Below are 25,050 nucleotides of genomic sequence, written 5' to 3' on the forward strand. Positions count from 1 at the left end.
GGGTCAGCTGGAAAGAAGGGCTTTTTGCCCTTCTGGGACTCTCACTTTCTGACTCTTGGGGTGTTTTCTCTCTCTCTCTCTCTCTCTCTCTCTCTCTGTCTTGGGGCCTCCCATTCATCCAGGATTGTGGTACCAGGTTTTATCTGTTTTGGGATTGCAGCTTCAGAACAAGACAGGCCTCGGTCAAAGGGTGGTGAGCAATTACACTGTACATCACTCGTTTGTATATATTTATCCTTGTATATATCCGTACATATATATATATATATATTGGTAGCAGTAGTAGTAAATTGTTCTTATCTCAACCCACGAGTCTCTCTTCTTTTTCTTCTTTGATTCTTTCCCTCATCCCTGGGGGTAGGGGAGTGAGCGACTGTGTAGGGTTTGGTTGCCAGAGCAGCCTAACCCACGACACAGTCTATTCTACATACAGCTTTTGTGACTTTTGTCAATGCTGATTTATAGCATAAGAGTACATTATAAACTACCTGCATATAAAAGCCCCTCTAGGTACTGCTAGAAGCTGGAGATAGAAAAAGATCGATCGCAGCCTCTCCCATCTCCCTCTGCCAGTGCAGAACTATGGCTGTGCTGAGACACAAAACTATACAACTCTGATAAATCTCCCTTTCATGATGTACACTTTGGTGTAACACAAAGGCAAAGGAGAAGGGAAGAGAATGGAGGAGCAGGTCTGAAATCAGGAGGAAGAGACTAAAACAAGACTTTCTCTAAAGGTTGGATCCCTATGTCAGTGAAATCCCTTTGCCTTCACTCGTGGGTATGCAGTGCTTAAACATTTGCCTATGCTGTAAGATAGGACTAAAACCTCTCCATTGCAACACAAGACATTTACTCAATCATCCCCAGCCTTAAAAAAAAAATAAAAATCCTCGATGGGTTATTTATACACACGAGCACCTTTTATTATTAAAATCTAATATATTTGTCGGGCAGCTACTCGTGAATTTACTCTACCTTTTTACTCATTTTGGACAATAAACCATGTTGATCTGTTCCCAGCCAGTTTCATTCCCTGGTTCTACTGCATTAACACAATGTGGCTGTTGTCTGGGCTGCAAACACTCAAGGGAAATCGTTTAAATAATGAAAAAAAAAATTGCCTATGCTGAAGTCCTTGTAATCAGTACAACACTAGATTTTGGAAAATTCGCTAAAATATTTAGATTATTCATGTTAACTGACTGGCAGCTTCTCCTTGGGGGATTTGGCATTTCAGTTACCACAAAATATTTTTTAGCAGCTAGGATACAGTGAGATGATACATGGTGCAGTAAAGCCTCAACTAAACCCTGGAGAATTCACTGCATGTTTTATCTCCCAGTGTGGCCATGGTTTCAGTGTTCACAATATCTACATTCACAAGTGGATGAAGCTTTTACATTTTCTTCTTCTGACTGACTAGTACCCCTCTTTTTTCTGCCCCCCGGATTGCAATAGCGTGTTCCTATAACACATGCAAAAGTTATCCCATGACTGAAAAACCCAGGCGTGACAGCCCTGAACAGCTGTCGGCAGATGCCCTGGGCTGCTTGCTCACTCGCTGCCTCTCTGCAGCAGCCTCAGGGATACTGTGACTCCTTGGAGATTTGTTTCCGTGCCACCCTGCTTTGACGAGCAGCGAGCGGCTCAGCTCTGCTGCCACGACCAATGTCGCTCCCTGTAACACCTTCCTGGTCCAGCCAAACTGTGGCAGCCACGGGCTGGTGTGGAAAAGGTCCAGTCCTTGCCCAGCTGTGCAGGGTGCAAGATGCATGCCCTGGAGAGTGATGTTGACATGGTGTAGGAATGCCTGCTAAGGGGTGACATCATATTTTCATTGTGCTACATGTCTGGATGGGCAATGGAGCTAAAAGGAATGGGCTGGTGCTGTAATCCCAGAGTAAATCATGGCAGGCAGAGCTGGAAAGTCTTAATCCATCATAGGAAGCTCATATCTTTAGATAGATGCATGCAGGCTCAAGCTACAAGGAAGATAAGGTCCATGATCTGTTTCTGACTGGACAGAAATGTGTGAGGCTGTTTGACAGACACAGAAAAAATTATTTTTATAATCTTTTAAGAGCTGATGTTAAAAACAGAAGATAGCAGTTCAGATATCTCTGCTCTCTTCTTATCTGCCTTACATTACATTGAACTGATGGCTAAACTCATCTGAAGTATTTCCTTTTGTATTCGATTTTTGTGTTTCCGCGCTTTTATATTTCCTTCCATGAAGGCTGAGATGCACAGCACAGCTGTTTAAAACTGTCCCTTCCACTTCTTCCCACTGCCTCCCAGATAGGGCAAAATGCCATCCTTGTGCAGGGAGCTGGAGCCAAGCTCAGGAACTATAAATACAGGCGAAGATAAAACCATACAAGGAGTCTCTTGATCGGATTTCGATGCTGTGGCTGGCTTCTCTCAAAATCCCTGGAGATGAGAAAAGGCTGGCCCTGCTGGGGGAGAGGAGAGGTCTGAGAAGCTATGATGTATGCTGCTTAAAATATGGAGTTTACATCTGGTCAACCCATTATAGAAATATATGGTAGCACTTAAAAGGTACAGGGAAGGGTCAGAGGGCAAAGCCCATCACTAAATGATATGAGGAATAGGAGACAAACACAAAAAAGGAAGACTGGGAGCAGAGAAAAGAAAAGAAAGAAAGAAAGAAAAAGAAAGAAAGAAAGAAAGAAAGAAAGAAAGAAAGAAAGAAAGAAAGAAGAAAGAAAGAAAGAAAGAAATAAGAAAGAAAGAAAGAGAATAAAGAGAAAGAAGAAAGAAAGAAGAAAGAAAGAAAGAAGAAAGAAAGAAGAAGAAAGAAAAGAAAGAAAGAAGAAAGAAAAAGAAGAAAGAAAAGAAAGAAGGAAGGAGGAAGTGAAGGAAGGAATGAAGGAGGAAGGAAGGAGAAGGAGGAAGGAAGAAGGCAGCAGGAAGGAAGGAAGGAAGGAAGGAAGGAATGAAGGGAAGGAAGGAAAGAAAGAATCTATACTGACTGTGAGGAAAAGAAGTTAATGGGGAATTTAATTAAAGCAAATACAATGATCGAGCATTGCAGGTGGTGTAGTAAAAGGTTATGAAATGACGTGATGTATTGGCCTAGAAGGAAGGGCAGTTGTCCCAGGAAGCTACCAGTGTGTAAAAGAGGACCTCCCTGTTTGGGGATCAGTGTTTGGCATGCTCAGAGGTGGGGGTGAGGGTTTCCATCAGTAATCTGTGCAACCTTCACTCGGATAGAGTCACTCCATGGCTCTGCAGACACAGACTGTTAACTGGGAAGGGACCCTGGTCTCAGTTCAGTGCCCTGACCTGGGCTCTGCCATCCAAGTGGCAATCTGGGGTGAACCCAGAGAAAGGCACAGGGGTATCAGGAAAGGGAAATCTAGATGAATGAAAGTGTGAGATGGATGGAAGGGGAATCGCCTGGGGAAGAAATGGCTATGCAGGTCAGTGGTGTGGGAGGAGGGAAAACAGAAAAGAGAGATAGGAAAATAGCTGGCAAAATGGGAAAAAGGGTAATGTTGCTGGTGAGGGAAAGCAGTGTTAGAGCAAGGTCAAGATGGTGGGAATATGATGGAGAAGCAAGTAGGAAGAAATGATGGGGAAGAACAGAGGAGGAGCAGGTGAGAGGCATAAGGGAGCCTGAGACAGGTAAAGGGAGAGAGAGATGCAACACAGAAATTACGTGGGAGCAGCAGCAGGTGAGGAAAGTGGCACAAGACGTGTTTGGCCTGCGAAGACAGGAGAAAGGGCAGACTAGAGAGTGCCTCTGGAGTGCAGAAAGAGCTTTTATCTATGGAGAGATTTTAGCAGAATAAGTTTGTTTGGTTGATTGTTTTTTTTTACAGTGAGAGATTAGATAAGCTCAGGAAAATGTCAGCTAAGGATCATCTTTCCTGGGTATACACTCTTCTTCATTTCCTGCTTAACTTGAATGGATTTTCATTTGCTTTCTTAATGCACAACAGGAGGCATAATTTTTTTTTTTGTCTTTCTGTAGTATCTCTATTCCCAGACGCTACTAAAAGCCCACTGTATGTGTTCTGCATTCTCACTATAGTATACATCCATGTGGCACGCTGTAGTGGCATACAGATACCGCCAAGGCAAAAGACTTGCAGATGAGGGACAAAACAAGTACTTTTCTTCTTTCTAATGGAGAACTGGGGTCCAGAGAAGACAGATAACTCGACCAAGGTCACTGCAGAGGGTCTGCAGCAGAGCTGGGATGCGAGCTGCAGGTTCTCATGCTGTTTTAACTCTTAGCTGACCCATCTTCAGGAATTTGGCTGTGAACCATACAGGCTGCTACTTTAAAGAAACTCAGCTGATGAATGTGCATTTTTATATTGGGAAAGCAGTTGGGTTTTTTTTCTCTCCTTCTTTGCTGCATTTTAAGGTGTGCTGGATGTAGCAGCCCTGGGTTTTTCAGTCCAGTTGCCTGTGGACCACTCACAGAAATGAAAACTATGCCAGAATGTCTTGAGCATCTCAGGGTGGTAAACAGTTGTAACAGAGACTACTGTGCTCAAAGCAAAGGCTTGAAGCAGCTTTCTCATAAATCCTGCTTAACACATTGTGTACTAATTTCTCACTAGTGTGTGCCCTTCTGCTGACTACCTAGAAAATAAAATATAGAAGTGTGACAGAAGGACTAAGCTACAGATTTATGAAACTGCTGCATTTTTAAACCTCATAGAGAGTTATGTTTTCTTCTATTGTCTTAGAAAACATGTTTTTCCCTAATTGGCCAAAGTGGGATTAGTAGCTGTGAAAGCCGTGCACTTTACAAGGCCTTCTGGGAGCTTACAAAATGCAGATATTTCATACACATCATTGATGGAGTCCCAGCTCAGGCAGCTTCTCTGTGGTACAAACTAACAAGGAGCTGGAGAAATATGAACACAAAGAGCTTCCACCATTTTTCGTAGTTTTTGGACAATGGAGCCCGTCCCTCCTGTGCCACTGTAAGGGGCCCTGGACCCCTCACATGAGCCCTTGCCATGGTCCTCCCCCACCCCTTATGGCTGCTTCTTGGGCTGGAGAAGATGTCAGTTACAGGATCAAAGGACAACTCAGGTCGGAATGGACCCCAGGAAGTCACTGGTCCAACCCCCTGCCCAAAGCAGGGTCAGCTCTGAGGTCAGACCAGGTTGCTCAGGGTTTTGTCCAGTTGGCTCTGGAAAACCTCCAGTGACAGAGCCTGCACAGTCTTTCCAAGCAACCTCTGTCATTGCCACACTGTCCTAGCGGGATATTACATTCAGTCTGAGGTTTTAATTTCAATTTTTGCCTGTTGTCTCTTGTTTTCCTGCCATGCACTGCTGTGAACAGCCTGGTTCCATCTTCTCGGTGATCTCTCCATGGATCTTGTGGGGCTGCTATTAGGTTACCATCCCCAAGCAGCCTTTCCCCTAGGCTGAACAAGCCCCATTCCCTCAGCCTCTCCTTGCATGGCAAGTGCTTCAGGACCCAGGCATCTTGATGGTCCTCTGCTGAACTCACGCATTTGTCCATGTCTGTCTGGTATTGCAGAGATCAAATCTGGATGCCAGGTTAGATCTCTGTGGTACTCCACTTTCTGCTGGCCTCCATACAATCCACTAAGTGCCACCCACTAAGCCTGATTATCCAAACAGTTTCTCACTCATCGCAGCTGTAATGTTCTAACTTGAATGCAAGAATATTGTGGGAGACAGTGTAGAAAGCCTTGCTAAAGTCAAGGCAAATTATGTCCGCTGCTCTCCTTTTGCCCGCAAATCCAGTTGCCTTAAGATAGAAGGCAATCAGATTGGTCAGGTGTGGCTGGGTCTTGGTGAACCCATACAGACTGTCTTCGGTCACCTTCACCTCCTTCTTTGCTGCTGGGAGGGTGATCATGAAATGCAGATGTCTTCTCCTGCCCTGAAGTATCACCAGGTACTCTCTCACATCTCATGGGCATCACAGATCTCTCTATGCCCTGAAAGACCCCCAGGCCTGCCGGTCTCATCCGTCTCACATGTGAGTATCTCCTGGGGGTGGGGAGCTCATTGCAGGGCATGAGCTTACAGAGACATGGTTGCACCAAGGTGCAGCAGCTCATGCAGTTTTAGAAAGCAGCCTGCACTCAGCGAGGAGCACAGAAGCTGACCAGCACCTTCTAAAACTGTGAGATGTAAAACCTGTGACCACGCATATTTGAATGCACAATCTGCTTTTTCCTAGTCTCACTGTGACCTACATTTCATCATGAGCTGCTTTTGGTCAGGAGGGGGTGACTCTGATGGGTTTCTTGTGTCAACTGGAATATCAGGAGCTCTGAAAAGGCTTGCTTAGAAACCTGCCTGCCTGGGAGAAGTCCTGCTCCCTCTGCTTGCTCCATGGCAATAGGCATAATTACTCTCATTTTGGAGCCCAAAGCAGAGGCATGTGGAATAAATTGATCTAGATCAAGAAAAGAGTGTTAGGCAGGGTCAGGAACGGAACTGACAGCATCTGGCTCCTTCTCATAGTCTAGTACACAACTCATGGGTGTCCTTCCATGGAAGATTTCACCTACACGTGTCTTATTTCACACAGACTACTGAAAGAGTCTGACATCAGTCAAAAAATCCCTGGTGTCTGCTTACAAATTTTGGAGTCATTTATATCCATAGTAATAAAAGCTGTATGCTGTTTATTTAGCAGGGCTCTTTTAATGTGCTGTTTGTTGTTTTGGTAGTCTGTGTATTTTTCATATTGTAATCATATTACAAGAGCATTCTTTTCCTGGAATAAAGAGGTAATGGTTCACAAGAGGCATAATTATTCCACGCTGTGCAGGCAGGATGCTGCAGAAAGAGCTGTCTTCTTTATGTGTAAGAGGCTTTATTGCAAGTGTTCTACACAGTAATTAAATTCCTTTGAATGCGGAGGCTTGATTGGATTTCTTTGGGTTTTTGGGAGGAGTCTGAAAGCAAGGTATTTAGCTCAATTGCTATACAATTTTGGCATCAGTTGAGGTTAGGGAGAAAGGTTCAGAGTGTCTCAGTCCCATTTCTTTTATGCTAGTGTTACGTTAGCTGAACTCTGTTGAATTCAATTGAATTACACCCTATCTGTACTTGTGTGAGAAGCAATCTCAGAAATCCCTGGCAGAAAGCAGCAGGATACCCGAACGCATGCCGTAAGAATCCAAATTATCTAAGGAAAAAAAGCCTTGCCTAAGGAAGTTACTTGCAGTTGCAAAGGCGAGTGCCAAAAGTAAGGAAACTTCACATTTACAGCTGCCCTTCAGATCCGATGTTTGCTTTATGGTGAGTCTGGCCTTGGCCCAGAATTGGACAAAGTTTTAAAAGACAGCAGCAAGAAAAGGAAAAGGTAGGCAATCATGTAACAAAAATCTGTGCTGTGGCTTGACACATGAGCCAGGATGTTGGCATGGCATAACTCTTGAGCATTTGAGTTGTCAAACTAAATCATGTTTGTTTAATATCAACATACATAGCTGCCAAGTTTTCATAGATTTCATAGATTTTCTAGGTTGGAAAAGACCTTAGAGATCATCCAGTACAACCGTCCCTAATCCCCCATTAAACCATATCCCTAAGTAGTTCATCCACCCTTTTCTAAACACATCGAGGGATGGGGACTCAACCACCTCCCTGGGCAGCCTATTCCAGTGGCTGACAACCCTTTCAGAGAAGAAATTCTAACATCCAACCTGAATCTCCCCTGACTAAGCTTATACCCATTCCTCTTGTTCTATCACCCATCACTAATGTAAAGAGCCCTTCCCCACCTCCCCACCATCCCTTCTCAAGTATTTGTAGGCTGTAATCAGGTCTCCCCTCAGCCTCCTCTTCTCCAGGCTAAACAGCCCAAACTCCCTCAGCCGCTCCTCATAAGTTTTATTTTCCAGCCCCTTGACCAGTTTAGTCGCCCTTCTCTGGACCCGCTCCAGGAGCTCAATATCTCTCTTAAAGCGAGGGGCCCAAAACTGGACACATATTCCAGGTGCAGCTCACCATTGCTGAGTACAGGGGCAGGATTGTGGTTTGTTGTTGGTTTTTTTTTCAAAAGGAAGCGGAGTAAAATGTACATTAAAAGGAAAACTTTATATACAGCCTCAACATCTATTAGTGATTGGGATTTGCGTATTGTAGCATAAATTACATAAATTCTTCCTGTTACTCAATAAGGCTACACAATACATCAGGAGGAGAGTGTTGCTCAGGCAGGGAAGGAAGATGTGCAACCCACGGGGTAACAATACCACTCTGCTCAGATGTCTCTGGAGGGAGAGTATGCATGATGAGGAAAGTGGCATTTTCAACAGCTCAATGAAACGTTGTCGGGCAATGGGAGGCACTTTCTTAATCTAGGGGCTCCCTGCCTGCCAGATGTTTCACCCAGTGACAGTGGGAGTCTATGAAGCCCAGGTTGCCAGTATTTGTAGGGGTTACGTGAAGGTTTGGGTCTCAGAGAGGTTTCCAGGGGCTCTGTTTGTATCCCAGTGGTGGTGGTGATGGTGGTGGCGGTGGAGGAGAGGATCCTGGGGCTGGGTGAGGGGAGGGTGGTTTTGTAGGGAGAATGGCAGTGGGAGTGAGGAGGAGGAGGAGGAAGAGCTTTGACTATGTTTTGTGAAGGCAAAAAAGGCAAGTAGGAAGAAGCTTGGATATCGAGGCCTGTTGGGAGGAGGTTGGACTGGCCGAGGATGACAATAACACAGACATGGAGGTCTCAGTCCAGACAGTGAAGCAAGATGGACCTAGACCTAGGTCTGAAGGGAACTGGCAAAAAAAGTCAGTGTACTGCAAAACCTGGGACTAGACCTGCCTCATGCCTATGTGTTAGTTTCCCTGTTGTGACTCTACTGACTTCTGAGTGGTCGTGCTTCCCTTCATTATTTATTAATTCTCAGCAAGGATCCCTCCTGGAGTCACCTGTCTGTACAGAAAGTTGGAAATGGAGTTAAAACTTTTTGCCAAAAGAGGGGAATTTTGGAAAAAAAAAAATATAAATTTTTCAAAGGCTGAATTAAAATTGGTTCTGTTTTACTGATGTTTCTTTTGCATCTTGGCTTCCTGAGCAGAAACGGTCGTACCTGAGGACTACCTGGTTGATCCTGCGAACATGAAGCGGTACACCGTGGATCCTGCCGATTCTGCCTTCAGTTGCACGGGCTCCATGTACACCATGCGGCAGAGTCCTGCAGATGAACGTCCTGTTGGAGGCTCCTCTTCCTCCTGTGGTCATCACCCTGCCCAGATGTCTTCAGGAGAGTCCTCGTCTACTGGCCTGCGGCATCAGACCTCCAGCCCAATGAGGAATGGGACCTATCTTGAAGGAAACAGAAGTGGTAATATAACATCTTCCATTTAGCAATGTGTGTTGTTATGCTGGTGCCATACTGGAGTCTTAACTCCCAAATTCCCAGCAAAATTAGTGAGATGGGTCTGGGCTGACATCCATCCAGACCACTCACGCGTCCATTTAGAAGGAGAGATAATAACCTATGTGAACACAAAGTCAATCTGTTTATCACTAAGTAAAAAGGTGAATGTTTTCTAATGTTGTTATTAATTATGTAAATATATGTATTATGTATAATCGAGTGGCAATCACAAATGTTATTATCGACTTACAGATATAAATATTAATGTATAAGTCATTCCTCCCAAAGATTGATACTGCCTACAGGCATGTATCAGTTATTCGTGCTACACCAGCTGTGTACAAGATATGATGCAGAGTAAACACAAATATTAGTGCCTACCTCAAAGTATTTTAGCAAAAGATTTTGCTTCCTAGCTGCATGGCCCATCCTGCCCCTTTAATCATGAACCAAGCCAGATTTTGCTTGGGAAAGATTGCCTAGCAAAACGTATATTTTTAGAAATCATCCAGCTCACTGCTCAAGGGTCTTTTATCCTTCAGGAAGCAAAGTCACATGAGGTTTATCTGCAAATTCAAGGGATGCCATTGCAACCATTGCATTCAATAACCCTTCTTCTTTCCTATCTTTTTTTTTTGTCCAGTTATCCTGCTAGATTTACATTTGCTGGGTTGGTCGCCCTGCCCGTTAGCTATATTCCCTATTAGCCATGCACTTTTTTCTCGATAAATAACCTGGGTTCATCAAATGGGTTAGCTAATTCCCTGAACTTCCGTTAACTTTGTTTGCATTTTCCAAGTTCTCCATTAACAGGTCTTTATCAGTAGTGATTCCAAGAGTGACTTCACCCCTTACTAATTATTCAAACTTCATTTATGCATTTTTCATCTTGAAAAATTTTATCTAACAAAGGAGTTGAGTCTCAGCCATTTTTAAGTCATTAATTTCTTTCCCTTCCTCATTTATTAATGGAATCTACTGTCACACTAGTATTTTTTTTTTTTAAATTTTGATGTATTTGCAGAAGTCTTGCCTTTCCCCTAGTCCCTTTGTCTACCATTAGCTCATTACACTGTCTTTCTGCCCTTGAATTTCCCCTGGAAACTGCAAGTGATTCTGCATATTCTTCCTTGGTAGCCACTCCAGAGCCTCTTTTCAATAGCTGCAGATCTTTGCCTAATTCCTCCACATCCCTCACCTCCCAAATATCTGCATTATTTCTTGTTCCTGAACTTCCACTATTTAATATTTTAGAACACTATTTTTGCAAAATATTTACTACCAGTATTTATCCTTATATTTCTTTGTTTATCTAAGTTTGCCTTCCTAAATATTCAATACCTACCCGAAACTGTCACTCACTTTGCTATTATTTTCACATAATTGTTTCCCAGGTTTACTCCTGTATTACTCTATTATACAAACCAGAGATAAGCCTTCGGTTCTCATCATTATTTTTTTCTTTACTTATAGAGTCAAATTTACTCAAAGCAAAGTAGATAGTATAGAAACGTGCTACTGCAAACAACTTGTAAGAGGTTGTCACTAAGAAGCAGGGGTCTCAGTTACAAAGAAAAGGAAATGAAAAGCCCTTTCTTTCAGATCTTGTTCAGTGCCTCTCAGGCCAGCATAATCAGGTGCTGGGAGGACAAGAGGCTTACTGTGCACAGGATTCATTTTCCCCTTTCCCAGTGCTTCCCTAGAGCCTCCTAGCAGAACTGGGACCCTTCTGTCAAGCTTTTTAGTTGGCAGCTGTGAGGAGCCAAGATTTAACAATGTTGTTACTCGCTTGCTTTGAAAAGCTTTATCATTCTGCTTGAGATCAGTTGTTATCTCTTTGTAGTACATAGGAAGGGTCAGAACACTTCAGAGCAAAGGTCTGCCTAGCCACGTGTCCTGTCTCTAGCATGAGACGCAGCGCACCCCCAGGAAAGAGATAAGTGCAGAGACGATGATGCTTCCCCACTACCCTCTCTGCCTTCAGAAGTTTGTGGCTCAAGAGTTTCCTGAACCAGAAGTGGTGGATTCACATTTAGCAATCCTTCATAGATTTTTCTTCTCTGAATCACTCAATGGCTTGCTGAATACCTTGCGCATTTTCAGCATCCACAAAATACCATGGTAGAGTTCCTGTGCTTAAAAATGTGTTGTGTGGAGAAAAGCCTTGGTATGAGGGATTTATATCGATGTTCAAGGGACTGAAGTGTAAAATCAGAGCTCCTTAAGCTTGTGCATCTGGATTACTTTCCTTTCTTATTCCTGACTGTGAATGCCACTGTTTCCCTGTCTCAGAAAAGTCATACAGTGGCCATGCAATAGGCTTTGCAGGGTCCTGTGTTTCTCTAGCTTGAAAGATATTGAAGCACTTTGAGGAGCAAAGAGAAAGAGATTGCTTTTGGACCAGGCACTTGTGGTATTTGGTTGTCTTTGAAGCAGTTATAGGTGACTTTAAGCTGCTACATATGACACTGTGGGGTAACAGGACTCATTCCAAAACTGCTTAGTATGTTTTACGTGACATGCATTTGACCCTTGCAAATACTAGCTCACCTGGGACCTCTGGATTGTTTGGCCAGCTCAATAAAAAAAAAAAAATAGTAAAGGCTCCCTAGAACTGACTAGTGAACTGTATGAAAATGGCTATTAATTTGTTTATTGATCATTTACAGTTATGAAAAATTTATTAGTCCCAGTATCATCCATTGTAGATTAGGGTCTGCCATAAAGGTACACGCAATCCCATACAGAGATAGGTTTGCTGTCAAGGTCTGCAACAGGAGGAATAGCAGTCCCCTGTGCTCTACTAATATTCACCACTGTAAGTCAGCACAAATGGCTCTTGCACATTTGTGCCACCACCGTCCATCACATTTACTCTGATGCACTCCTCTGCTTTCTGGAGCCTCCAGCAGAAAGCCTCCCACAGTCCACAGCAGGAGCTGAGTCCTCTGAGGCAGAAGAGAGATATTTGCTCTTAGACACAGCCAGGCAGTTTTCAGTGGCTGTGATGTGCAATTCAGTGACATCCATAAAGTCAAGGTGCTCACAGATTCGTTACGATATCACTTCTAGTATTAAAGAAACTGTGCTGTTGCCAGTCACAGCCTACTTACATCTCCTACTCTGTGACAGCGTCAGTTCTGTAGCACTGAATTCCAACCGCAGAGTCCTACAAAGCATTGCCTGCTCTTCCTTAAAATTACAGACTGTATTGCCTTTCGTCACAGCTATCATACTTTCACCCACCATGCTGCTTGAACTTTTACTGGCAATCCCAGACTTTTAAAATACACATCTGTCTGCAACTGCCTCCGTGCAGCCGCACTGGATTTTGATTACTGTCTTTGCAAAATCTCTCTTGCAAAGGTCTTTGGAATCTGTGCTTCACTATGCTGCTTCTGCATGCTTTTTCCCTCTTTCTAGAGATAATTTATATGCTGCTGAATCATAAGTGAGCAAAGATGAGTAAGTTGTGCATGTCAGGCTCTATTCTTATCATCCTCAGTTTGCATACTTACAAGGCAGGGAAGGGCAGGACTCATTAAAAAGAGGAAGAATTTATCTCTGAAACCTCAAACCAATCCTCTTTATTTATGGATATTTTTGAAAAATAGCTTGCCTTATTTATCATGGTGGGCAAATATAATGGAAAAAACCATGACCATAAAACGTATCTCAGTGCATAACAGAACATGTCTTTCAAGCGGAATGGATGAGATTAAACCTCAAAGCTCTCATTAATGCGATCGGAAGCTTGATGCCTAATTCTCCATGATTATGCTAAAAAATTCCAAACAAAAAAAAAGTAAAAATCTCATTTCAGAAAGCCAGTTGGGGCTGCTAACAGATAAACATGCACTCTCTTGTCATCATTTGCCAAATTGAAGCTCTTAAATCAGAGAAGGAGTAGTCAAGGACATCATAAACCTTTCCAAGCCTGCTTACATAACAAACAAAGCCTTCATTCCAAGTATGAAGAATTGTGTTTCAACCACAACATAATAACCTTAACCTTGCCCTGTAGCTTGTTATTTTTATGTAGATTTTATTATCCAATATTAGCAGTTAATTATTATCACCTGAGGGCCTTTGTTAAAGAGGCAATCCTGCTTGCTAATACATTTATATCCTGAAAGCATTTGGGGCGCAGGGTTTGAAGCTTCTCTTTTTCCAGAATAATGCTGCAAACGCCCTGCAGGAGCCGAATCCAGCACCTCCCCAAGGCAGCGTCCAAGGAGCTGCTGATGGCACTGCGGGGCTCAGCACTGAGGATCACTTCTTTGGCAAACAAGTCTGCCTGTTCATTTTTGAGGACATTTACAGCCTGAAAGGTTCAACGCTTTCACTGAGTTGCTGATTTTCCCCTCCACCCCTGCAAAAGAGAGGCAAATCGAGAAAAGTCCACGTAAATATTTAACGCCAGCCTATGGCTGCATCTCATGCAGCTGGATGTTGGGCTGCTCTTGCAGTGGGTGGAGGATCACCCACGACGTCACATCGCTGTGGCGTGTGCCGTGCCGGCAGTGGGAGCAGCTGTCATGCTGGTGAAATGAGGACTCTGCCCTGCCATGCCGTGGGGCTGGGGCCACCAGCCAGGTGGTGCATGGCATCTCCTGCAAGTGCAAATCGACATGCTAAGCCCAATCTTGGTTCCAGAGCTCTTTGCTGATTGTGGCTCATCAGCCCCGCCCTGCATCCATAAATATCCTGTAATTGTGTTTCCCACACACCTGCGTTTCTGATGCCTCTCCTCTTCTCCTGCGTGGTGTGCCCTAGACTTTTAGAAAAGTGTCTTCTACAAAGCCCTCCTCCTGTCCTTGTTTATAGAGGGAGTTTGGTTGTTTTTTAAAATGTTTCCCATTTCTCTGTGCCTTGAGGGCCTGCTACTTCTGCTTAGTTTCAGTAGATCTGCTCCTTATTATCTGCTCCAGTGCAATCAGAGAGAACCTTTTAAAATTTCATTCCCACCCCCTTCCCCTGAGGCAAAGAAATCATTTAGGCCTGCAGCAATATTAAAGTTCATCTGTCACTCCCTTTCCACTCTTATCTATCAATGACCATACTCCCTCTGGGCTCTGTTTGTTTGCCAAGAACATATTTAGGGAGTCTGTTATTTATCTTTCCTTCTTTGTAGGTTTAACTCCATTTTAGCATCGGATTTCCTTGTCATGCCTCTGCAGCTGTTTGGCTGCTGGCTTTCTTGGTCTCCATCCTTCTTCTCAGGAAGGTCCCAAGGCCAGAGGTAGGGGCAGAGAAAAACCTGCGTGGGGTGAGAGCTCAGACAAAGCAAGGCCACATCTTTCCATTGGCTTCACCAGGCTTTGGCCATTGACCCGGTATCTCTAGCCATTTCTGTGCAGGCAATGGTCTCGACTGGGATGCCCCGAGAATATCCCCTGCAGAGGAACCTCTTCACTCTCCTTCCTTGACATCGTTTCAGCAGGAGGGGGAAGTGCTTCCTCTGATTACCTAAATTTCCATATCCCATTCCATTAATTTGACAAATTTTTGCCACTTGTCAAAAACAGGAAATTGGATTTGACCTAGATTACGATCTCTAAAAATAATTATTGGTCGTGAGCACTCCCATCTCTTTGTAATCTGAGTATTCATTATCATCTTGATTAATTCTGATGACAGGATAGCTTAGGATACCCGGGAGACATGAGACTTCCTCATTTATCTAATTCTTAGGTTAAGTGTGAATACCTTCAGATAAGAAAAAATGTATAGTACTTGCCCTGCTGCCATCAAACACTTTGTGCTCAATATAATCATTCAGCAAAGTGATGCTATTGAAACATAAACCCCATGCCTTTGTGTGGACATGAAATGATTTATTTTCTTTTGTAAATAAAGAGATTACACTTAAATGTGTAAACAACAATGTTAAAAAGTCAGAGTAAATTAAACAACAAAATACATTTTGAAAGATATGGAAAAGCAGACTGTTTCCAGATTTCCTAGTTGCAAACTGCGTTCAAGACATTTGCCTGCAAGCTTACTAACAACGTTTCAAAGTATCCCTTTACCTACAAGTAAAATAATAAATCTTAACTAATTGAAAAAAAACAGCAGAGAATCCAGGACTTGACTCTAGGTAGGTAAACGAAGACAAAATAATCTTCAAATAGTTAGTATCTATGCATAAATCTGGCTTTATATTATACCTCAGGTAGGGAATTGAAAGGGTTATCCTCACCTGCTGGGGCCTGGAAGTGTTCTAGCCATGTGGTCTCTTTAGAAAGGTCATTTATATATTTGTCTTTAAAAAATCAGATTTATGCTATTGATTGCTAGATTGTGAAAGAGTGAATAGAATTCCCCTGTCATTTCAACCTTTTATTCTCATCCCCCTTCTTTTACTACAGCTATTTCCAATATCTTTGAAGGCTCCCAAGTGCTCTTGGGGCTCTCTGTTCCCCTTTGCCCTTTCCTGGCATTTCTGGAAGCAGCGGGTTGTAGGCAAGAGTTACTGGGCCAGGGGCTGCTCTCTCTGTGCCTGGTGCGAACCTCAGGCTAAGCTCCTCGGGCTCTCCTTACATTCATACAAATTTAAGGGAAAAAATGTGACCCTCACTAGTGGCACATCTCCCCCGCCCATCACATTGTGGCAGTAGCATAGAAACTTCTGCAATCCTTTGGGCAAGGCTAAACCTCTCTCTGCCTCCCTGCTATTTTCATGCCCTATTTTCTCCGTGCTTTTGGTTTGAGGTGCTGAGGTACGCACATCAGCTGGCACCCAGGCCATCAGCAGATCAGGTAGGGGAGAAATACTCACCCCTGTGCCTTCCAGACAAGTCTCAGTTCTCTCACTTGTCCCTGACAAAGTTACTCCACGTTACTGATGATCCAGGGGTTGGCCAAGATTACTCTGCTCGTTTTGCACTCTTTGTCTCCATCGTTTCATGCCAAAGGCTCCAGATGGTGCCTGTACCGTTGTGTATTGCATTTATTCTGTGAGCGGAGCCCAGGGTCGCCTCAGTCCATACGAACACCAATCCTTGCTGTCTAATTAAAAGGACCTGCGGCTATTCCTTGTCCTTTATATCCAGAACAGTGACTTAGCAAATGAGAGTGTAATTATCATGATATTTACATCACATCCCATTATGAAGCCCATCGACCAGATTTGCACATTCATAGCACTGCTGCTTACTGGAGTTCATCCTTCGTAACTGCAAAATCTACCTCGTTACGTTATACCATAAGATGAGCACGGCAGCAAGAAAAAAAGGACCAACATGCACATAAAGCCTTTATTGTGCATTGGGCAGATCTTCCTCGTATAAATCAGCGTGGCTCTATTGAAGTCAATGGAATGACAATCCATGTAAGCCACAAAATCCAGCCCACTACATTTGCTCACACGCAGTAGGATTGTGTTTTCAGTCACACATGGGGATTCTTATACATTTCATCTGTCTTTCTCAGTATTTCTCTGGAGAGCTCAGCCCTTCTCAACAGCTCTCATTGCCCTCTTAGCTACTTGGGGCTTCTCCAGGCTCCAGTTAGGAATCCGTGGTCTCCCACTACTTGCGCTCTTCTGTTCCCTTTTCTGTCTTCTGTAGTGCCTGCTTGCTTTCCATTTGTACCTCTCACTAAAAACTGGGCCTTAACAGAAAGGGATGAGCAGGTCTGGGCATGTAACATTTTATACATCTGTGTGCTGCTGCCTGCTAATGCAAAGTTTGCTCGGTGTGGATATAAACAAATTTAAACAGCTTTCCTCTAACCTAGCATAATACAGTTCTTGTAATAGTGAAGCAGCATAAGTGGGGTGCAAATTATATTCACGTGGAGGCTGAGATTTATTTCTGCGGAGACTAAGAATAAAAACATAAATGCACTTTCATTCCAATGTGCCTTTATTCACTTGATTTAAAGCTACAGCAAGCCGAAGTGACCTTAAATCATCCAGGGCTTATACCATTAAAAAGTCACATGTGCAATGTTCATCTTCGCCTGTTTTAGTAGCTTTCCAAATAGGCATTCACTGGGGACCGTCAGCTTCGTGAGAGTCTAAGATTAGGAGGATATGGACTAGAAACCTTCCTTTAAGCTCCAAGTCTGAATATCTGAATGCCAAGGAAAAAAACCCTATTGGCTAAATCCTGATTTTATCCTCTAGCCTTCACATTCAATGGCAAACTCCTTTGTTTAGTGCTGAAGAGCTTTCCCTCCAGGTGGGAGGGAGGTGTCTTCTTGAGCCAAGATCCACGCTGCTTGCGGAGCAGACAGCAGGGGCAGCTCGGTTTAAGAGTCTGGCAGCTGGCACGTTTTTCCTTCCCCAGCAGGAACCTGAGGGTTTCATGTTTTTTAACGCAATTCACCAGCTGGGATCACGTCTCCCGATAAGCAGCCAGATCAGAAACTGCTCCGAGTCCCCTTCTCTCCCCACCTCACCATCTCAGGCTGATACTTGCACACAGAGATCGAACACCCCAGTGAGGCTGCTGTAACGCTGCACACTGACAAAGTGAGAAAACCGCTGCGTGCCGTTGTAACCAGCTGTTGTGGGCTTTTTTGTACTGATAGCCTCAAGTCCTTCACCAGAACGACAAGACGCTGCTCGGCCATCAAGCAAGAATCCTTTGACCTGGACGGTGGATGATGTGGTTTGGTTCGTGAAGGATGCAGACCCTCATGCTTTAGGTCCCCACGTGGATCTCTTCAGAAAACACGTATGTAGAAGGCTGCCCTTACCGCTTCTGGGTGATTTAAGCCAAGTACATGGGCAGTCCCAACAGCCAGCCACTACACATCACACACACCCCTCCGCTGCCTTTGGCTGCTATGGGCAGTGTTTGTGCTCAGCCAGGTTGAACACAGGGCCCTGCAAGATATTCAAGACCACTGTGGGGTTTGGGCTGAAGAAAGGTTCATTATCACCCCAGAGGGTGTTCAAACACTGGAACAGGCTTCCTAGAGAGGTGATTGACGCCCCAAGCCTGTCGGTATTTAAGAAGCATTTGGACAACACTCTTAATAACATGCTTTAACTTTTCATCAGCCCTGAACTGGTCAGGCAGTTGGACTAGATGATCGTTGTAGGTCCCTTCCAACTATTCTATTCTATTCTATTCTATTCTATTCTATTCTATTCTATTCTATTCTATTCTATTCTATCTATGCATGCTATGCTATGCTATGCTATGCTATGCTATGCTATGCTATGCTATGCTATGCTATGCTATCTCTATTCTATCTCTATTCTATTATTCTTCAATGGGGAGACCCTAACAATGTATTGAGAAAATGCTTACTATTTGTTCCCAACTACACCAGCATAAATTGTTTCTATGCCAAGCCTAAGAGAAAGCACAGAGGATCTGGTGCTCATTTTTGTTCTCACACTGGCAAAAAAGCCTCATCTCAATGACAATTTTTTTCCCAGGATACCTATGATTCTTCTCTGAAGAGCATTTTTTATGTATCTCTAGATATTTAGCAGGAGAAACCCAAACAACCAAGCTTTTAATCTTTTTCCCCTCAGTATTGTGTAACTACATAACTAAATTTAACAGACCTGCTGACTCACTGAAGAATATGATATAGTTGCTTTTGCTAGTCAATCTCCAGTGGTGGAAATTATATTATCCTTAATTAGTAAAGGAGAAGACTGTAAACTATATCTGATCTCGAGTTTCTCGTTCTGCTGCTGTGTATGGAGTTGACACCAATGTATCTAATAGTATCTTCAGCCTCCTCCTCCATCCCTCCTTGATCAATTCAGTCTGGCTATGAAAATGGATTTTACCCTAAAAGTGACTTGCTTGTGTTCAGCTCAGGGTCATACCTCAGATGTAAGTGCCTGGACCTAGGTCTAAATGAGAAGAGCTCCCCAGCCATGTCTCCTGAAAGTGCCTCGGGTTGCAAAGCAAGGGAGAGGTCTTGATCACTAGGTCCTACTCCTTGCCTGTTTGCCAGTAGGGATGGGTGGGAATGCGGGGCTGCAGTCAAGAGCTGAGAGAGACAACTGATGGACTTCCAGCTACACCCTGCATGCAGGGTTTCCAGATACTGAGGCAAGGAGGTGGCTGAGGAGCAGAAGAAAATTAAGATGAACACAGTTCTTGATGTCTGCTCACCCTAGGCAGGTATTGAGGCTGTCTGCCATTCTGCAGACAGGCTGGTAGGATGAGAACAATAGAGCAGGCACAGTGGCGCTAGGACCAAATCTGCATTACAGGTCAAGTGCCAGCCAACTTTCCCTGCCTTCTGCAGAGAAGTCAGATCTGCCTTATAAGCTGATAATGAAAACATGGCCTACATTGGCTATCTGGTTAACCAGGCAGATAAAAAAGTCACTTTCAGGTTTAAAGGAACTTGCTTTAGAACGAATTTTTAAGACAATCAGAAAGGGCTGTGCATCGAGAGAAAACTCTTCATGCAAGGTAGAGAGAATTGCCATGGTCTGAAGCAACAGGTACATCCCAAAGAAGAGAAACATGTGAAGTTCATCTTCTAAATACAGACAGTGCAAAAGCACTGGTTTTTGTCTAGTTTCCACTTGCAGCAAAGGATGGCACAGCATGCTTTTATCTAACAACAGGGCAGCCACACGCTCCAGGCAGTCATGGGCCGGCTGTACTGGAGCATGCCACAACACTACAGCTGCTCTGTGACCAAACAGACCAAGCTAAATTGCCACTAAAAACTGTCTCTGTCATCCTTTGTTCAACACCCAGCACCCACGGGCTCTACTTATCATTTGATTTCCTTGTAAAACATGCCATAGGTGTGAGAACCTGGGAAACATTGCCACACAACTCAATTCAATTATGTCTTTGAGTTATACATGTCCCTGCAATTTTTCAGCCTTCAAATCTCATCTGGATTAGCACGGAGACCCCAGGGGTGAGAGACAAGTGATTAGTCCATTAACCTTAGCCATATCTTCCTGTACGTTCAATCTTTCCATGAAGCAGGTGCATAATTTACTTAGAAGCACTTACTGTCGTTGACGAGGCCCAGCTATCACCTCAAATTGTTGCTTGGCAATCAGCTCACCTGAGCTGTGACACTGGGAAGGAGAGGATGGCAGGACCAACAAGAAGAAACAGCTGGGAGAGGTATCGTGTGAGGGCAGTGCTCTCTCCCACCACTATAGCCAGGGTGCAGTAAGGAGGTGCAGACCTTGTCCTCCACATCTGCCATATGCATTGCAGGATGACCGAGGCTCTGCTTTTCCCACCAGGAGCAGAAGCTTTTCTTTTTGCCAAGACACTCAAGGGGCTCTGTCATAGGTGGCTCCTGAGAGTGCCCAACCAAGGCTGTGAAACTACCTACTACCTCCCCTCTGCTCTTTCATAACCGATAGATGTTTGGCCTCCTGCAAAGGAGCAACAGCCTGGCAAAGACGTGTAGCAACTCTGCCTGAAAGCCCTGTGTAATGTTCTCTCAGCAAGAAGGACTTGGTCAAAAGGCTGAGGAGGGAAATGGAGGAGGGGAAAGAGTTACACAGGGAATTAGCAGGTAGAAAACTCAAGCTCGAAGGGATCAACGCAATGTTATGGTCTGACAGCCTTTATGGAGAAGGCTGAGGTTTTCAATGACTGTCATGGGTTAGGCCACTCCGGCAACCAAACCCCCCCACAGTCGTTCACTCACCCTCCCCCAGCCCCAGGGATGAGGGAGAGAATTAAAGGATAAACAGGAAACCCGTGGGTTGAGATAAGAACAATTTAATACAGATGATTTAATACACAGTGTAGATGCTCACCACCCCCTCTTATGCAAAGCCCGGTCTCGTCCTGAAGCTGCAATCCCAGACGAACGCGAGGCCCCGAAATAGAGGGAGAGAGAGAGAGAGAGAGAGAGAGTACTCCGAGAGTGGGAGTACTGGACGAGAGAAAAAAAAAGCAATAGAGCAAAAGCGCAGAAGTGCAAAAGAGCAAAAGCGGCGAAAGAGCCAAAGCACAAAAAGCCCTTCTTTCCAGCTGAACATCACCTTTATACTGGGCATGACGCTGCATGATATGGAATACTAATTGGCCAGTTTGGCCCTCAATCTTAAGTTCCACCGCAAATCACAAGGGCCCCCTTGTCCCGGCTATGCTCCCCCCTTATCCCACTGTGCTTCTGCACTCCGGCCAGGACATGGCACACTGAAAAGTCCTCGGCCAACTACAAACATCAGCTTGTTATCAACATTCTTCTCAGAGCGAGCCTCTGAGTAAAACCAAAACACGGAGCTCTTCTAGCTGCTAAAAAGAGCTAACTCTGTCCCAGCTAAAACCAGGACAATGACTTCTTTGCCTCAGTCTTGACGAGCAAGAGCTCCAGCTTCACAGCCCAAGTCACAGAAGGCAAAGACAGGGACTGGGAGAATGAAGAACTGCCCACTGTAGGAGAGATCAGATTCGAGACCATCTAAAGAACCTGAAAGTGGACAAGTCTATGGGACCTGATGAGGTGCATCCGTGGGTCCTGAGGGAACTGGCAGATGAAGTTGCTAAGCCACTATCCATCATATTTCAGAAGTCGTGGCCGTCTGGTGAAGTTCCCAATGACTGGAAAAGGGGAAACAGCCCCCATTTTTAAAAAGGAAAACAAAGAAGACCCAGGGAACTACAGGCCAGTCAGTCTCACCTCTGTGCCCGGCAAGATCATGGAGCAGATCCTCCTGGCGACTATGCTAGGGCACATAGAAAATAAGGAGATGATTGGTGACAGCCAACATGGCTTCACAAAGGGCAAATCCTGCCTGACTAATTTGGTGGCCTTCTATGATGAGGTTACAGCATTGTTGGATAGGGGAAGAGCAACTGACATCGTACCTGGACTTATCCAAAGCATTTGATACTGTCCCACACACATCCTTGTCTCTAAACTGGAAAGACATGGGTTGATGGATGGACCACTGGTGGTAAGGAATGGCTGGATGGTCGCACTCAAAGAGTTGTGGTCAACAGTTCAATGTCCAAGTGGAGGCCAGTGACGAGTTGGTGTTCCTCGGGGGTCAGTTTAGCGTAATTAATTCAATTTATTCAAATAGCAACCTGTCTCTGCTGGTGCTAGACATCAGACTTGTGAGCATGCATCTTTCCCTAGCTCTTCTTGTCTTGAGTGTTTGAGCGCTGATCACTGAGCGGCCACTCGCTGCACTCCTGTTGCAGGTGGTGGCCTTACCAGGTTTGGTGTCTGTCTAAGAGACTGCAGAATACAAAAGTAGGGAGATAATATATAATATATGCCAAGAAGGATAGATCCTGACGTCTTTGATTTTACTCAGAATTAAGTGCTAAACAACTATGAAGGTGGTGACTTTCACCATTCTCATTAAAAGCCTTATCTTGGGGGACATTCACCACTGGGACAATTCTTGTTTCCATGGCACAGGGCTTGTTTAGGGGCTACTCTGCTTTTTGAAGAGTATGCTCAGAACAAGTGCTACAAGAAGCTGTTGCAAACACAGTAATACTCATTCTTGCAGGTGGAAGCTGTATGTTTATACCTACTGTATGATGACCTCACAGTCATATGTTGCTGTGTCCATCTCCTTGCAGGAACACAGCAATGATCTCCTGCAATATTCTACTTACCGCGGGCTAGATATCAACTCATGGGAACAAGCTATCTGCACTGAAGGCCCTGAATTTTACCCGGCTTCAGATCTGGTTCAAGATCTTCTGGTGGGGCTATGCAGATTTGGGGACATGCTATAGAATCCTTCTTTAAATATTGTTTTTAAAAGGGCTGGACACAGTAATACTGTAGAGAAGTCGTGCCAACCATCTGCACAGGGACATGGCTAATATGGGAATATTTAATTGGATATGAGTGCTCCCTCTGGCATACTCTTGTCATGGAGTTTAATTTTGACCCCTACACAGTAATAATAAAGGAAATAATAAAATGCTGAACTCACATTTAGAAACAGCTGCCTCCGCACCAAACTCTTGACAGTGTTTTTAACCCTGTGGCACAACAGGTCCAAGAGTTTGGTTTGTGTTTTTTCTTATGCAAATATTAATTACATGTAATACTTCTTCTTTCCCTTAGCTTCCGTAAAATAAAGGGAAGGAGAGGGCGAAGGCAAGAGGGTTTCTATTATGGGATAGAGTGGGGGTGCAAAATGAAGAGCAGTCATTGATTGAGGTTAATCAGAAAGTGACCTTAACTGCTCATCAGCTAAATCACCTACTGAGTGGATAATAATGATTAGGGCAAATTAGGATCCATAGTATTACTTAATTAGTAGGTAATGGGATCATAGAGGAAGACCTGACCATCAAAATCAGAATACAATGTATATTAGCATTAGTATGTGTGCACACTGTGTGTATCTATGCACATACACGTAGCACTTGTCATGCTTTAGCTCCGATGGTCGAGTGTGTAAGTGTGGGTGGAGGCTGGGGGGGGGGGGGGGTAGTATCTTTTAGCAGATCCCTATATAGTCAGGAAAAAACAGAGAAGCTCAGGATCCAAGGAAGGACAGTGTAGCTGAAAGCTTCTGGACAGTGTAGCGGAAAGCTTCTGTGTTTCACAGTCCATAGTAAAACCGAGTCCGTTTCTCTGTGCACTCAAGCTACGTTGTGCTTGCTTTATGATTTCAAAAGGTTTCAAGCCAACAGGGTCTGGGCTAAGAAACGGAATCTGGTGGTAATTTCCTTCACTTACATGGTGGTTAAATGAAATTTGAACAAATTTTACTAATAAATGCAATAAAATAAGCAAGTTACTACTATCTTCAATTTAATATACAAAACCACCAGATATAAGCGCAATGAGGATATGTGAAACATGCATGAGAGCCAGAGACAAAGCTGGAACTGAGATTTAGAGATGCACTATCAGCAGTTCATGAGGACACATCCTTCTCCCTCTCTCCATCTCCTTTCTCACAAGGTTGACTGGCTTGTTCTCAGACTTGGGCTTAGCGCAACCCTTGATATTTTTAAAAATCTTCATCTTTTAATTGCACAATAATTGAAAACCCAGACAATCTTACAGTTCCTTGAAGAATAAAAAGTACTATTCGATTAACTCCTCCTTAGACTTTCGTTCTATCATACCTCAGATTTCAATTTTTTTAAATGAAATTTCACGATGCATGACATTTCGGCTAGCTCTACTCTAAAAGGCATCCTGTTCTGATTCACTTTGTTTAATTGCGTCAAGACACAGCACTGGAAGGGGGGTTAACACATTCTGATTCTCTTTCTCTCTTTTGAAACCAGGAGATTGATGGCAAATGCTTTGCTGCTGCTGAAAGTGACATGATCATGAAATACCTGGGGCTGAAACTGGGACCCTGCGCTGAAACTGGTTTACCACATTGATAAGCTCAAGCAAGCCAAGTTCTAACAATTTCTTGAACAACAACAGAAAACCCAACCTAAATCTAGATGGAAAACTAAAGGTAACATGTTGCCTTACAGAAGTGCATTCATTTGCAGATTGTTTTTCCCTCTTTTTTAACAAGACTTTGTCTTTTTTAACATTTGTGCATCGTCACCTTTTTTTTATCCAATAGGGTCTTTTGGGCTGCTTTGTGTTAATAATTTGCCCAAAAGTATATAATTACAATAATTATTTTGTATCATTAATATTATTATGAGTATAGTAAGTACTATTTTGTAATCAGAAGTGGGAAATCAAAAACAAACACGCCTATGGCACCATACTGCTGGAAGGACTAACCAAGAGGCCCTTACTGGCTATGGGTCTCACCTCGGAGGAGT

At 43.9% G+C, this 25,050-nt stretch overlaps 1 protein-coding gene across 1 annotated transcript in view; it reads left to right on the forward strand.

Moving 5' to 3' along the window:
- Window positions 1-24,673, forward strand: part of SCML4 (Scm polycomb group protein like 4) — a 48,384-nt gene extending 23,711 nt beyond the window's left edge. Inside the window, 4 exon segments of the mRNA XM_086608135.1 lie at window positions 9,053-9,322; window positions 17,897-18,042; window positions 24,547-24,618; window positions 24,620-24,673. Of these exon segments, the coding sequence (XP_086464261.1) occupies window positions 9,053-9,322; window positions 17,897-18,042; window positions 24,547-24,618; window positions 24,620-24,673 (542 nt within the window).
- The last annotated feature ends 377 nt before the right edge of the window (window positions 24,674-25,050 follow it).

This window comes from Tauraco erythrolophus, chromosome 2 (assembly GCF_009769465.1).
Source record: "Tauraco erythrolophus isolate bTauEry1 chromosome 2, bTauEry1.pri, whole genome shotgun sequence".
NCBI lineage: Eukaryota > Metazoa > Chordata > Aves > Musophagiformes > Musophagidae > Tauraco > Tauraco erythrolophus.